Source organism: Tyto alba, unplaced genomic scaffold (genome assembly GCF_018691265.1).
Source record: "Tyto alba isolate M040663 unplaced genomic scaffold, T.alba_DEE_v4.0 Super-Scaffold_1000006, whole genome shotgun sequence".
Classification (NCBI taxonomy): domain Eukaryota; kingdom Metazoa; phylum Chordata; class Aves; order Strigiformes; family Tytonidae; genus Tyto; species Tyto alba.
In genome coordinates, this window is record NW_024881272.1 from 24,008,523 (window position 1) to 24,022,713 (window position 14,191).

Below are 14,191 nucleotides of genomic sequence, written 5' to 3' on the forward strand. Positions count from 1 at the left end.
GGGGCGTGGGCGCGGCGCCCCCAGCCCAGGCAGAGCCCAGCGCCCCACGGCGAACGGGCAGCCCTGCCCCGTCGCCTCGGGCGACTGGGGCGCGAGCTCCCTGGAAATCCCTGCGGCCCCCCGCTCCCGCAGACCACGGGCTCGGAGACACCCGCCGGGTGCTGCCGCCTCCTGGCCCGGGAGCGAGTCCCGCCTGCAGCGGGCTCTCCGCCCGGAGCGGGGAAAGGCGCACACCGGCCCCGAGCGCTGCCGCCGAGGCTCCGGGGCAGGCGGACACGGCGAGCCCGGCGCGGCTGCGACCTGCCGGGAGAGGGGCGCGAACCCGCGACCTCACGCAAACCGGGCGCGACCCGGGGCCGCACCCCTTATACCACCGCCCCGCCCCCCCCCCCCCCCCCCCCGTGGTGCGTCCCCCAAAGGGCTCCGTGCACTTCCGGGCGCCCCTTGGCGGGAACGGAAGTGCCGCTGCCCGGGTCGTTGTGTTGGTCGCACCGTCCCGGTGGCTGCGGAGCCGGCGCCGGTGGGTGAGCGCGGGAGCGGCGGGGATTCGGGGCTGCCGTGGCCCCACGGCCGCGCCTCGCTCCTGCCGCTCTCCCGAGGGCTTCCCGACGCTCCGGGACACGGGCTCGGCGTGCGTGGCCCCCGGGAGCGGCCGGGTGCAAGGCCCCGTTGTTGGGCCTGGGAGGGGGGGGGGGATGGGAAGGCGGCTGAGGGGTGAGGGGTGTGTGTGTGTGTATATATAGATATACGCGCGCGCCTGTATGTATATAGATATAGGTGTGTATAATATATATATAGGCATGCAGATATGCGTGTTTGTGCGTGTATGGGGTAGCCCCCGCGGGAGGTGCGCGTTAACCCCCGGCCCCCTGGTTTCCCCCCAACCCAGAGCTGGAGGGGACGGACAGGACGGCGGCGGAGAAGGCCCCAGCGGGCAGGCGGAGAGATGGCGACGGGCGCAGACGTGCGGGACATCCTGGAGCTGGGTGGCGTAGAGTCGGAGAACACGGGCACCATCAACAAAAAGGATATCATCAACTCGGATAAGGTGAAAACTGTGATGCCCCGAGGGGCTGCTGCTTGTTTTCTAGTCACTGCCTGACCTTGCGCGTAGTGTCTGGGGTGAATATTGGAAAAAAAAAATTGAAATAAAGTATGTTCCTACTATAGTCCGTTTGTTTTCAGGCTTCCTGGGAGTATCTGGAAATGCCTGGAGGGCCCCACTCCTGGGTTCCTGGTGTTCTTAGTTAACGGTGCTGAGGCATTTGGGGCAGTATTTAAGCTGGAGCTGTGCAAGTGGTGCCCTGGTGAGCTGGGCCTCCCCCAGGACATTTTCAGCTGTTTCCAAAATTACCATTTTGTGGAGTAAGTGTGAAGTGTGTTTACTATCTAGCCCTCAAGCAGATGGAAATAATATAACACAGGCCTATTTTAGAAGAAAAAAAAATGTTGTCTGACTTGATTGAACAGTATATGTCTTCAAACCATGGAAGCAGTCTCTGTGTGGGGAAGGTGTGTGGCTGGGGAACTGGGATGTGTTGCCTGTGGGAATGTGGGCAAGTTAGTAAGCTCTGTTAAGGATGTGTGCCGTCATGTGCTGTGTTTTGTGTGGTAATATGCTATGGTATGTTGTTGCTTTCTGTATTTTAAATTCGGGCAAGGTCTTGGCTGTCACGTGCTTTGCAAGGCATTGGGAAGGTCAATTCATGAGTAGTTTTGAGATGCGGAGGTGCTTGGAAATGAGCTGGGGGAGGTGAAATCCCTAGGAGCGTTCTGGTGAAAAGATGGTCTGATCTGAAGTAAAGCCTGTATATTTGTCTGGAAAATTAAAAAACAAACCAAACCCAAACATATGCAACCACCCCATTTCTGAAAGTGCTTCTTGCCTGTCTTTGCCTCCACTGAAATATTTGTCTCAGGAGAAGCTCAGTGGTTTTGTGACTGCCTTGCTGGGGATAGGACACATAGTATAATTGATGTAATGGAAAACTGATGAGTTTCAGTAATCTAGAGGTTGAAATGTTAAAATCACCAGGTATCAGCTGTGTTGGTGAATAATGTGTCCAGTGAGGTTGGCTGGATTCAGCCTGTGGTGCTGTGCCACTGAGTGCTCGGAGTTGCGAGTTATTTGATTTAGATGCATTTGTCTGTTAGTTAGCAGAGAGCTGAAGGAGTACTGGTGTCTGTCTGTCTCTCTTTTGGAGCAGAGAATAAGATGGGTTTCTCCTCAGATTTACTGTAATGGGAAGAGAGAGGAAGGGGAGGTGCAGTGAGAAGTTTCAGGAGGAGTGCAGGAGGTCGCTTGCGGCTGTGAGTGAAATGTTCTGTATTTCTACAAAGTACAGAAGCTAAATCAAGCCAAAGGTATAAGCCATTATCGCATGGAGAGCGCAAAATTGCTAATAGCAGTGCAGCACTTACTCAGGAAATAGATCTGTTCTCAATTAGAAAAGAAACAGATTGATGTCTTTAAATCACAAGAGAACCGTGAAGTACTTTCCAGTCCATTAGTGACTGAGAATGTTAAAATAAAAATTACTAGGCATAAAAACATTTAAATCAGCAGGACCAAGTAATTTGTTCTCAACTCCTAAAAGAGCTGGCTGAGCTGATCTCTGGCCTGCTGATATTAACTTTTAATAAATCTGGGAACTCTGGGGGAATTCCAGAAGCCTGTGTTCAAGCAGGGTGTGTGGTGACCTGCGTGTCACTGTCGCGGTTGGCTTTGCATTGCTCCTGGGCAAAGTGATGGACACGCTAGGAGAAAGGTGTTTGATTAGGAGTGAAAAGGTGCTAATATAATGAATGTCTGTCATGAAGTTTTATGTAAAGTAATTGTAGTTCAAGCCGATAGGTTGTTATTTTTTTAATGGGATTTTGAATTTGCTTGATAAAGGTGACTGTATGGATTTAATACAATTTATGATACAGTATTAATTTTATTACTGCAAAATATTCTGATTTAAAAGTTGGTAGCGATACGGTAATCAAGTACTTAAAAGTAGTGACATGGCTAGTGCTTATAAAGACGGTACAATTAGACCAAATACTCTGGACTACTCAGTAAACTTGGCCCACTTCAGTGTACCTTGCTAATGTGCCTGTTACTGTATCTACCTGAATCCAAAGCTGATTGCTCTATAAACTTGTATATGTGGTATGAGGTGGACTGTGTCTTAGAAACCACCAGTTCTGACAAGGTTTTAGGGGCCAGATTCGAGCTGTCTATACTGAATTCCTAGTATGAAGAAACTATGTTAAAGAAAATTCTTTGCTGCATAAATGGGAGAGTGGAGGCAGGAGTTGGGGTTTACTTTTGTAGGTGATACTGGTGTTGTGGTTTAGACAACTGGTGATTTTGATGTGGGGCTACTGCAAGGGCTTGATCACAACCGGTAAAAACTGAAGTTACTGTAGAACAAAGTGGCAAAAACTGAGAGGTTGGGAAGACATTTCTTACTATCTTCTCTAAAAGGTAGAGAATCGCTTAATTAAATGCATTAATACCTTCATGTGAGGGCAGTGCTTACTTAGTAAAAAAAGTCTTAGTGCACCAGCCCCTGAAAACTACAGCCAGATGTTCAACTTGGAATTTAAGTGTGTGTTATCAGCAACAGCAAGTGTCTGAATACTGGTGAGTGCTATCACTGAAAGTGGGCACGTTTTGTCTGTCAGTGTCTCCCACCAGGAGCAGACACTTTCCTGGAGAAATTCAAGGTGTCTGAAACCAGATAAAAGTGAAAACCATCACAGGGCGCCAGGTTATGTAGTTTAATGTTCCCTCAGGGATTGCTACTTCTGCATCTAAAATGTAATTCTTTTGTTTCAGAAAAAATCCAAGAAATCTTCAGAGACTCTGACGTTTAAGAGACCAGAAGGAATGCACCGAGAAGTTTATGCACTCCTCTACTCTGACAAAAAGTAAGAGCCTATGGTCATCTGTCCAGGTTGTGGGGTAGCCTGGGCTTTTGGTATCAGGGCATCATCCTCCTGAAACCATGGGCAGTCTCACTCCCCAGATTGATTCCCCTTTGTGCTTGGCCCGTGATTGTGCTCTTCTCTCTTAGGCAGTCGTGAACAGCATCTGTCTTCTCTCTTCTAAATTTGAGGGCTTTGCTCTGTGTAGGAGATGAATTAGGTACAGGTGCAAGAGTCTGATGCAGACAGGGCAGTGTGCTTGCCCTTCTGTATCTAATTCTTTTTTATTCACAACTGGGAATAGCACCTGTGTTTATTTCTGCAAAAAGAGTTCTGCTGCAGCCTGTATTTAGCTTGTTACGGATTGTGCCCTTGCCTCAGAGGTCTCTTGCATAGTTTGCTCTCCAGATGGTTCTGCTCAAACCCATCCGGGCTGTGTATTTTGTCGTCTGATGCGGGAAGCATTGTAGTTTGGGAAGTGCAAAACCTGGAATAAATCTTAAACTGGGGTTTTCCCACTCTAAACGTTGTGGTGGCAGATCCCATGCTGAGTCTGAAATCTCTTTGGGTTTGTCCTGGGCTGCTTCTTGCTTTTCATCAGCCAGTGCTTTTCTCCACCGCAGGGATGCACCTCCACTGCTGCCAAGTGATACAACTCAGGGTTATCGAACAGTCAAAGCAAAACTAGGGTCCAAGAAAGTCCGGCCTTGGAAGTGGATGCCTTTCACCAACCCAGCGAGAAAAGATGGAGCGATGTTCTACCACTGGAGGAGAGCAGCAGAGGAAGGGAAGGACTACCCTTTTGCCAGGTTCAATAAAGTAAGTGGGAGCACTTTCAAACAAAAGCATATAAATAGCAGCTGGAAAATACCCTTCAGTAAGCTTCTTGAATGTACAGACAGGAAGTTGGTTCTTTCAACAAATGAAGGCTGAAGATGTGGCAATTGCATTTTAGATTGCAGCATGGCCTGCAGCCATGTGACCACAGACTATGATGTCTCCAAATCATTCAAGCTAAGTGGGTTCAGAAAGTGGTCAGGGCTTGCCAGAGCCCCCTGTGTTTCAGGTGTGCAGTCATTGATTTGGTAAGGAGACACTCTGCCATTTAATTCAGTTCTTAACCAACATCCTCCCCCTGATTACAGGCTCTGGGTAATAAAAGATACTTTATTCTGAGTGAGATATTAAAGTCATAAGTCTTGTTATTTTGCCCAGTATGAAAAAAATCGCTTGAGCTTTGTGGCCAAAAAGCTGGCTTGCAGCCTCTTGGCCAGATTCCAGCACAGATGCTGAATTACGTTGTATTCCCTCTGAAATTGCTCCTGTGGTATCAGTGTGATGCAGTACCCTGTTCTTTGCATCTTATATTAAATTATCACAATGTGTTGTTGTAGTCTCCTGCTGTCTTTTGTCCCAGATGTATCTGCTTTGAGTGGCTGGGGCTTTCATGTGTATGCACAAAGAAAACTACATCAAGATTTATACTTCAAAGTCAGGACCTCCAGAGTTAGGATGGAGCAGAGTTAGGGTGCCTCCATAATGTAATTTAACTCCCTTCATGATGCAAATCTGAAGAGGGGAAAAAAAAGTGTGCTAACATGATTCCACAAAAGCTCTGCTTGGGTATAACTGTATACAACATTTTAAGTTTGTAACTCACAGAGGGTAGGCTCTAACAAAGCCTGGCTTCCTGCAGAGTTAAGTGGTTGGTTGACCTTATATGTTAGAAGGCTCAAGCTCTGACTGATGCTTTTCCACTTGCTGGGACATTGGTAAGAGCCTCCTGTGGTATCCCTTCTCTGATGTCTAGGGTGGAAGTCTGAAGCATGACTCGCTTACTCAGACAGCTGGGTAGGTGCCTTGACTGAAACTTTGGGAGTGTAATCATCTCTCTGACTCTACTGCTGTAACAGTTTTTGGCTGAGTTCAACCGAGTTTATCAGAGGGGGCCACACATGGGTGTTGTAATTATACGATTCTCGTTTCCTTAACTTTATCATGTACCTTGAATTGACTGACAGAAGAGCCTTCAGCAAGGCTGCAACCTTTAGATTAGTGGTACAGACCTCTGCCATCTGCACGTGCACAATTACATAATATTAGGGGCAAGTTCCCTGTGGATCTGTGGTTGAGAGGGTAGAGAGCATGGATGAGGAGTTTTGCAGATGTTTGCTATGTCAGAGGAATTTTATTTACTTTTCCAGACTCTTCCATGGGTTCCTTTTCACATAGTTGATACCTCTGCCTGAATCTCTCGCTCCCCTTGGTGTGACCCCATTTTCCTGTGTAGTCTGTCCTATTGGTCGCTCAAGCTCTTTCACCTGACTTCTTCATCACTGCTCAGTTGCTTTGCCTTTTCTCTGTGCTTCCAGTTTCCGAACAAAATGTGTCTTTTTCATTGTGAGATCCAAAATGTAAGCTTAGGTTTCACAGTGTACCCTGAGCCTTGATCCAGGGTGTGACATATGAATATAAAAGCAGTTTCACTGGTGTCAGAGCAAAGGCCCCTCTTAGCTGATATTTTGTTTCTGGCTACAATTAGTAAAGGCTTAGAGAAAGAGCATAAGAATGGGGCAAATAGAGCATTTTTTCCTAGCTTCTGGTGGTCTTTGGGTTAAGGATTTCTTAACTTGGAATTTGTGTTTAAAAATTCTTGCTAGGTATGTTGAGGGAAGAAGCTGCTTTGTGAATATCCTGTGGTAATGAGTTCTTCAGGTTAATTTTGTATGGTGCACAGGGGTGCTTTCTTCTGTTCCATTTTAAACTGCTGCCATGGAGTGTCATTTGGTGTCTCTGAGATCTTGTGTTACATGACGTGGTAAATGGTCCTTGCTGTGTACCGTGTTTTCCTTAAGTTGACATACATCTGCCCTTTGTGCCCTGTCTCACCAGTTGTTTGAGAACAGCTATCCTTTCTTTTGAAATGGGTGGACTAGGGCCGAGTGTTTCACCTATGGAAGCATGTTGGGTTTGTACACTGGCTGTGTATCTCTTTATTTCCCCGATCATTTTTACAGTTCAGTTTGTCTTTTCACCACTACTAGGCATTGTGCTGATGTTTTCACAGAACTGTCTCATGGCTCCAGGATCTTTTCTGAGCAGTTTCCACTAATTTAATGCCCATCATTGTGTGAGTTTATAGTGTGAAATGTAGGACTGAGAGGGGTTTTCTGGGCCATTGAATCCTCTTCTTGGCTCTTTCAGGTCCTGCACCATCCAGTCCCTTTCATAAACTGATCAAGTTCCTTCTGAAAAGCACTTGGAGTTTCCTGCCTCCGTGCTTCCTTGGGAAGCTGTTTCAGACTGTCTCTGCTCCATTTCTCATTTCCAGGTTAAATTTTCCATGTTAAATTGGCATTTCTTTGCAAGCCAATTTCTTTGTCCTTATTTCAGTTGTTATTTTCTTCCTCAGGGTATTCCTTTCATTCCTTCTAGCAGACTTGAAGCCTGCAGTCAGATTCCCTTTCAGACTTTCTTTTTTAGGCTCCTTTCTCTTCTAATCTGGTGTGGGAAGACAAGCTCTATACCTCATTACTCATCCCTATTGCTCTTCTCTGTACTTGTTCCCATTTCAGTTCATCTTTCCTGAACAGGGGTCAGTAACATTGTAGCTGGTATTCCTGCCAATGTCTCTTGTGCAACTGAAACCCTGCCAGTTTCTGCTGGAAATCCCTCTCTCTGGAGGTCATATTTGCCTTTTCATGGCTATGTTGCATTTGAGCTTACAGTTATCCCATGGTTGGCTCAAGCTTTCCATCTGATGAGTTCCCACTTTCTCACATCTCAGCAGTTCTCACCTGAGCAGCCATTAGTGGGACTGAGAAAGTTGTTTCGGGGTACTACTCTTTGCTCTTGTCCCATGTTCTTCTCTGATCAGGCATCTGCCACCTTCCCTTTCATCCACAGCAGAGGGCTCTGCTGGTTCTTTTCATGTATGTATGCTACTCTAAAAAATATTTTTTTTCATGATGTGCACAGGACATCCTTACGGTGTCTGGTAGGATTGCTTTTCTCCTGGTAGAAGTGGTGCTTGAAGGTCGAGGTGCAGCACATCCCCAAGAGATATGCTTCACCTTTAAGCTTGTGTGTGTGAGTGATGGAAGAAGGGCAGTAGATGTAAAGAGGCTGTTATTTGGAGGGCTCAGAAATGCTCCTCTGAGCTGTATAGAGTTCATGAGGATGACTTTTCTGGTGTAGGACTTAGGAGGGCATAGAGTTGTTGAAGCATGTCTGTTGCTCTCACGCACACAGTATTTTCTTTTGGAGGCAGGGCCTCCTCAGGCTAAGCAAAGTTCCACTGCAGAAATGGTGGGAGGGGGTAAGGGAGGAAAGCACAGGCTTGTTTGCACTTTTGCTTTGCCATGCGCTAGGACTTCCCCTAGTACAGTAAGTATTTTTACTGTTCCTGTAGTACTCATGTGACACTTGTGTTCTGGATAGAGCCCTTTCAGAGCAGTTGCAGGCAGGGGACGGTGGTGTGGGTTTGGCCTTTTGGGTACCTGGGACATTCTGAGAGTTGAACTGTTGTTTGGTTCTGTGGCGTTTCTAGAGAAAGGGTGGATGAGGAAGAGAGAGACAAAGTTGTTTACCAAGTGTATGGCCCTCAATTGTACAGCACCCAGCCTTTCAGATCTTCATGGCACTGTCTGCACTAAACATGAAAGTGGGTTGTGTATCAAAGCAGAAGGTGTGCTAAAGGCTAAGAACTACTGCTCCTTGCCTTTCCCGTTCTTCCTGTACAAGTGAGCATGTCCCAACCCAATTAAGGTCAACTGTCAGAACAGTTTATGTCAAGGATGGGTGCTGCTAGATGGGAGGAATGCAGGGAAACTGGCTGAATCTTGGTTTCACTGCCATGTTAGCCTGATAATTTTGAAACCTATTGTCAGGATGTGGGTTGCTGACCTCTGCCTGTGTCAGCCACCTGAAATAGGTTTCAGCCTCCCAGGCAGTAATTCCTGGTAGGCTCTCCAGAATGTCATGCTTGTGGTCCTGAGATCACACATTGCTCCTTATCAAGTCCTCTGCCTGCTTGTCATGTTTCCTACCAGGACCCATTGCTCAGGGTCCTGGCAATCCCTTCCTGTCTGTGCGCTGCTCTTGTTCTTGACTCAAGTCTCTTGGCCCTTACCAACTGGCAGTGAGAAGGGCAGTGCTGCAAGAGAGCTACCATGTTCTCTTTTCTCTGCATAGACAGTGCAGGTACCTGTCTACTCGGAGCAGGAGTATCAGATGTATCTCCATGATGATGCGTGGACCAAAGCTGAGACCGACCACCTCTTTGACCTGGCTCGGCGTTTTGATCTGCGCTTCGTGGTGATTCATGACCGCTATGATCACCAGCAGTTCAAGGTGAGTCCCAGGGGCCAAGGTGCTGCTAGTAACCTGCTGCTACAGCACGTGCTGGACTGCAAAGACCAAATTACCCTTTATATCAACTTAATTAGGGGAAAATAATGAATTATTGGCAGCAAGGAATATTGAATTTCCAGCACAGGGCATTGCTGCTTGCTTTGTTTGTAATTAAATACACTGTGACTTGTGCTCATTCCCTGTTATGTTTTGTCAGAAAGTTAGAAGGTTTGCCCCTGCCAGGAGAACAACTCATTGTTCCTTGAAGATAAGGCAGCTGGGGAGTTTGTTTAGCTGAGCAAGATAGGTGTCCTGGGAGAAGGATCTGCTAATGGTCCCGAGGGATTGAGATTTTTTTGCTGGTGCTGCTCCTGACTTGTGGTCTGACCTGGTGCAGGTTTCTGTCATCTGCTGGGAAGCAGGGACCACCAGCAGTCTGAATATGCAACTCTGGTGTCACGATCATAAATCTCCTTTAACTGCTGGTTCCATGCCTCATGGTGATGCAGGGGAGTGGTGTGACTCTACAGAACAGCTCCAAATGCTGGATCTTTTTGTTGCCCTCTGAAAAGCTCACGTGAAGAGCCTGTAGCAAACTAAAATAACAGGAGTCTGCACAGCTGGGCAGTCCAAACACCTTTGGTGCTTGGAGTGAGGGAACACAGCTCAGACTCCATGTAGCGATGGACAATGAATTGTTGCAGCTGATACCTTCTTGATTATGGCTTGAATGGCCGTTGTCTGGAGCAGCTCAGAGGAGGCCTCCTGTGCATTTGTCACAGTTTCCTGTTTGCAGATTTTCTCCTCTCAAGACAACCGTACTTGCATCCTTTCATCTGGGAGTGCTTCATTGCTGTATTGTCTCTAACCCTCAGCTGTATTGTTGAACCCTCTGGTGGTGGGTGTTTTTAAAGCAGTAGCTGTGAACCCGTGACAGTTAATTCATGCAGTTCATTGAGAAATTTCCCCCTTCCCTTTGGTTCCACGAGGGCTGGCAAGGTTTCCTGCTGATCATCTTCTTGGGCACTGTGTCTCGTGCCCTATCTGACATCCTTCAGCCAGCGGTCCTTAGCTGGCTCCTGTACAAGGTTTTGCTTGGTTCTTCCATAACGTTGTCCTCTTGTGATGTCTTCCCCAGAAAAGATCAGTGGAAGACCTGAAGGAACGATATTACCACATCTGTGCCAAGTTGGCTAATATTCGTGCAGCTCCAGGCACAGACCTGAAAATACCAGTCTTCGATGCTGGTCATGAGAGGCGAAGGAAGGAACAACTGGAAAGGCTGTACAATAGGACACCAGAGCAGGTAACCTGAGGAAGAGAGCACTATTCCTCCAGAAGATTTATAAGTTGAATCAGTAGGTGAATGAAATAGGCCAGAGGGTGGGAAAGAGGGAGACTGCACAGGAAAAAGCAACACCTGAGTACTGCTTCTGTTGCCGAGTTTGTGTCATTTTAAGGGATACAAAGGGCAATAACTGAAAAATCTGGCCACACAGAAGAGAGGGCTAGGCGAGCAGTTATGGGCTCTGGTAACTGCCAACACCCTCTCTGTGACACTTAACTGTGCTAGTTCTCTGAATAGAAACAAATTCTCAGATCAATGTCTTTATGAGTCCCTGAGTCCCATGGGGAGAGAATTACTTCCTTGAGAGTAAAAATCTTGCCAGAAAACATCAAAGACTGTAAATCTGCATGTTCAGTTCTCTTCTTTGTTGAAGCTGTGTAGCAGTCCCAGGGTTCAGAGGTTAAGGAGCTGTGTGTTCCCCAAAGGCTGGGGGAGAGCATCCTTTTCTGTTAGTAGTTCCCTCTAATGACAAGTTCATACACATAATGACTCTGCTTGTCCTTCCCACATTGACAGATGTGCTGGTACTAGGCATAGCTGCTCTAGGTTCTATGTGTCTGAGGGGGGAGCCAGCTTTTCACAACTCTGTCTTGGCAACTACAGTATATTTGGGCTTTTTTACCCTTCTGTCTGTGCTCTTGGTCTCTGTCTGGAGGTGGGATTAATCATTTGTGGATGCTGCTGAAGGGTGCATCATGGGTGTTGTGCTATGGTACCTGCCAGTTTGTAGACTGGCATTGCAATGGATGCAAGGTAAGGCTATGGAGCCTAACATGCTCTGCAAATCCAAGATATTAGACAGGTGAATTTAAAGTCCTTCCCAGGCTGGCCTAGAGTAGAGCTGTTATCGGTAGATGGCCCCCTTGCCTTGCTGGTCCTCCTCTGCTGCTCTGATTGCCTTTACGTGCTCTGGTCTGCAGGTGGCAGAAGAAGAATACCTCATCCAGGAGCTTCGCAAAATTGAAACCAGGAAGAAAGAGAGAGAAAAAAGAACCCAAGACCTACAGAAGCTCATCACAGCTGCTGACACCACCACTGAGCAGAGACGTGCCGAGCGCAAGGCTCCCAAGAAGAAGCTGCCACAAAAGAAGGAGACAGAGAAGCCTGTAAACATTTTTTTTTTTTTTTTTTTTTTTTTTTTCCCCCCCTGCTTATGCTCTGGTTGGGTAATGTGTTTCCTTCAGCCATCCTACTGGGATCAGGCCCTCAGTTCTACTGGGGAGAGTAGCTGCTGGCTGCCTTCTGGCAGGTGCTTTTTTGATTATGTCTTTTGGAAGGCATATTGGTCTAAGGCAGCCATTGCCTGTTGTCCTCTGTTGTGCTCTCTGTTTCTATCCCATTTGAAAAATGCTGATTTAAGTCCCATTTCCCTTTCCCTCTCTGAGAAATGGGATGAAGTGCCAGCTATTCATGCATTATGGCAGGGAGAAACCTCTATCTTCTCCCAGGTGTATTCTGGTAGTGCTGTGCAGGGTTGTCTTACAAACCTGTTGTCTTTCAGCTGCCTTCCTTTTCTAGTCCAGGTTTCCCTTTCCTTCCCCACTCCTGGGACTCAGCAGCATCTCCCCAAGCTCAGAACATGTACCTCTCCTGATCCTCAGCTGTGATCAGAGCAGCCCTTCTGGGGGACTCTTGTATTCTGGGAGCTATTAATTCTTATTTCTCCCTGAGCTGAGCTAAAGTCTAAGGAGCCCAGAACACAGATTTCAATTTACATTTGAAGTTACCTCAATTTCCTTTTCTAGAAATAGGACAGAGTGGACCGAACTGAATTCAGCACTTTCAGTAGGAAAGGGCTGTTACGAAATCTTGGATGTTTCCAATAAGTCCCTGAGAATTCCTGTCCCTCCACCATGTGAACAGAGTGCACTTGTGTCATTGTCCTGCAAAAGGGTCTGTGAAGGGAGAGAAAAGAAGCAGTGAATGCTGGATGGCTACTGCTTGATGAAGTGTGACTAATGGCCACCACTTCCTTAAAACACTGTTTTGGTTCCCCCCTGCCCCTCTGTGTAATTAATATATCATCACTGGGCACCTTGGGCGTTGAATTCCTTTGAGGGTTGATCTGGTAAAGGTCAACCATGGCTGGCATATCTCCCTCTAAAGTGGCTTGTCGGTGGTGGTAATGAAAACGGGTGGTGATGGAGAATGGGGCTGGAAAGATGCTGAGGATGCCAAGGTGAGGGAGTCCAGCCCTAAATATTGCCTGTTGGCTGGTATCTGTCTGCAGACATATAGTGGATAGGCACGCCAGGGTGGGCAGAGAAGCAGTTTCTGTTGTTGCACTATCATCATTTCAACCATGACAGAGTCCATTAGGAGTCAATTACCAACTATAGCTGGGAAATGTTAAGAAAAAAATTGCATTTTAACTAAGAATTTGAATCGGGAGCTGCATCAGCATCATTTCAACAAAGGAAAATCATTTACCAAAGAGTCAATTGAGGTTGAAGCGCTTACAGCATGTACAGGCACGCAAGGCAAAAGAACCCATTTAATTGCTTATGCGCTGAGTGCAGTCAGAGTTGCCTCAGCTAAGCCAACGATGCGGGTTTACCCTCACTGCTTGTGTCAGGGTGTTCAGCAACAGGCTGGGGGGGCAGAGTTTGGGGAGTCTGAAAGCCAGCCTTCATCCAAAGGAAGCAGAGAGGATTGTTTTTTTTGATTGCAGCCTTCTTTGTCTCTAATAATCCAAGCAGGGAGGCTACATCCTATCAAAGATCAAAGGGAACCCTACAAGTTCATGAGACCTGTTGGTAGCTAGAGAATACTTTTTCCACCATGGTCACGTTTAGAAATTTCTTCCTGGGGCCTCTGTTTATTGGATTGACCACAGATAACTGAAAAAAATCTTAATGCCTGGCCACGCAGAGCAGTTTGCAAGGTGCCACCTCAAGACCAAGACAGAGATAGCTGATAGAGATGTGAGAGTCATTGGCAGGGAACTTGAGGAGTTGAGTCACTGTCCTTCAGCATCTCTTATGATCTTGGGACAGCCCTGGTTGTCTCAGCCCTGTCTGGAACGAACAAAGAGCAAGCTGCAGGGCTTCTCTGCAGAGAAATGTGGGAGCAGCAAGGCGAATGACATCTCCAAAGAAATCGGGAGACTTAAGGTGTCTCTTCCTTTTGGAAAAGCATGGCAGAGCATGTGTTTTGCAAAGATTGTGGCTGTTCTTAGATTGAATTGTGAGTATTGCTGACCCATTCAGGAGACCCCACACCATTCAGTTCACAGGGCCCTGCAGATAGCCTGGTTTAATAATTTAAAAATTTGCTCATCTTGTGCTTTGCTCAGCAGTACAGATTTTTAAGCAATTGCATTTATTTTTTTTCTATTTTGTTGAAATGCAACTAAATGCTCTACTGCCTAGCATCAGCAGCATTAGAGGTTTGCTGCCTTGTATTGCTATGCTTAAAACATGAAGTGGGTAAGCAAGAAAATGAGTGGACAAATGGCAAACCAGGTATGAACAGCAGGCCTCTCTGGAGGGGTGCAGTGCTTACATCTTCGTCAGTGGGCTCATGTCTGTACAGATCAGAGGATTCTCAACTCATTCCTTAGAGGACTTGCTG

At 46.9% G+C, this 14,191-nt stretch overlaps 1 protein-coding gene across 2 annotated transcripts in view; it reads left to right on the forward strand.

The window, feature by feature from the left end:
• Positions 1 to 426: 426 nt before the first annotated feature.
• DMAP1 (DNA methyltransferase 1 associated protein 1) overlaps positions 427 to 14,191 on the forward strand; it is a 31,929-nt gene continuing 18,164 nt past the window's right edge. Inside the window, exons 1-7 of one of the 2 annotated variants that reach the window (XM_042803336.1) lie at positions 427 to 520; positions 890 to 1,048; positions 3,830 to 3,921; positions 4,542 to 4,737; positions 9,112 to 9,270; positions 10,409 to 10,576; positions 11,539 to 11,724. In XM_042803336.1, coding sequence (XP_042659270.1) covers positions 947 to 1,048; positions 3,830 to 3,921; positions 4,542 to 4,737; positions 9,112 to 9,270; positions 10,409 to 10,576; positions 11,539 to 11,724 — 903 coding nt within the window. In that variant the 5' untranslated portion in view covers positions 427 to 520; positions 890 to 946. Of the gene's footprint in view, positions 525 to 889; positions 1,049 to 3,829; positions 3,922 to 4,541; positions 4,738 to 9,111; positions 9,271 to 10,408; positions 10,577 to 11,538; positions 11,725 to 14,191 lie in introns of both variants that reach the window. The other variant, XM_042803330.1, reaches the window with a different exon arrangement.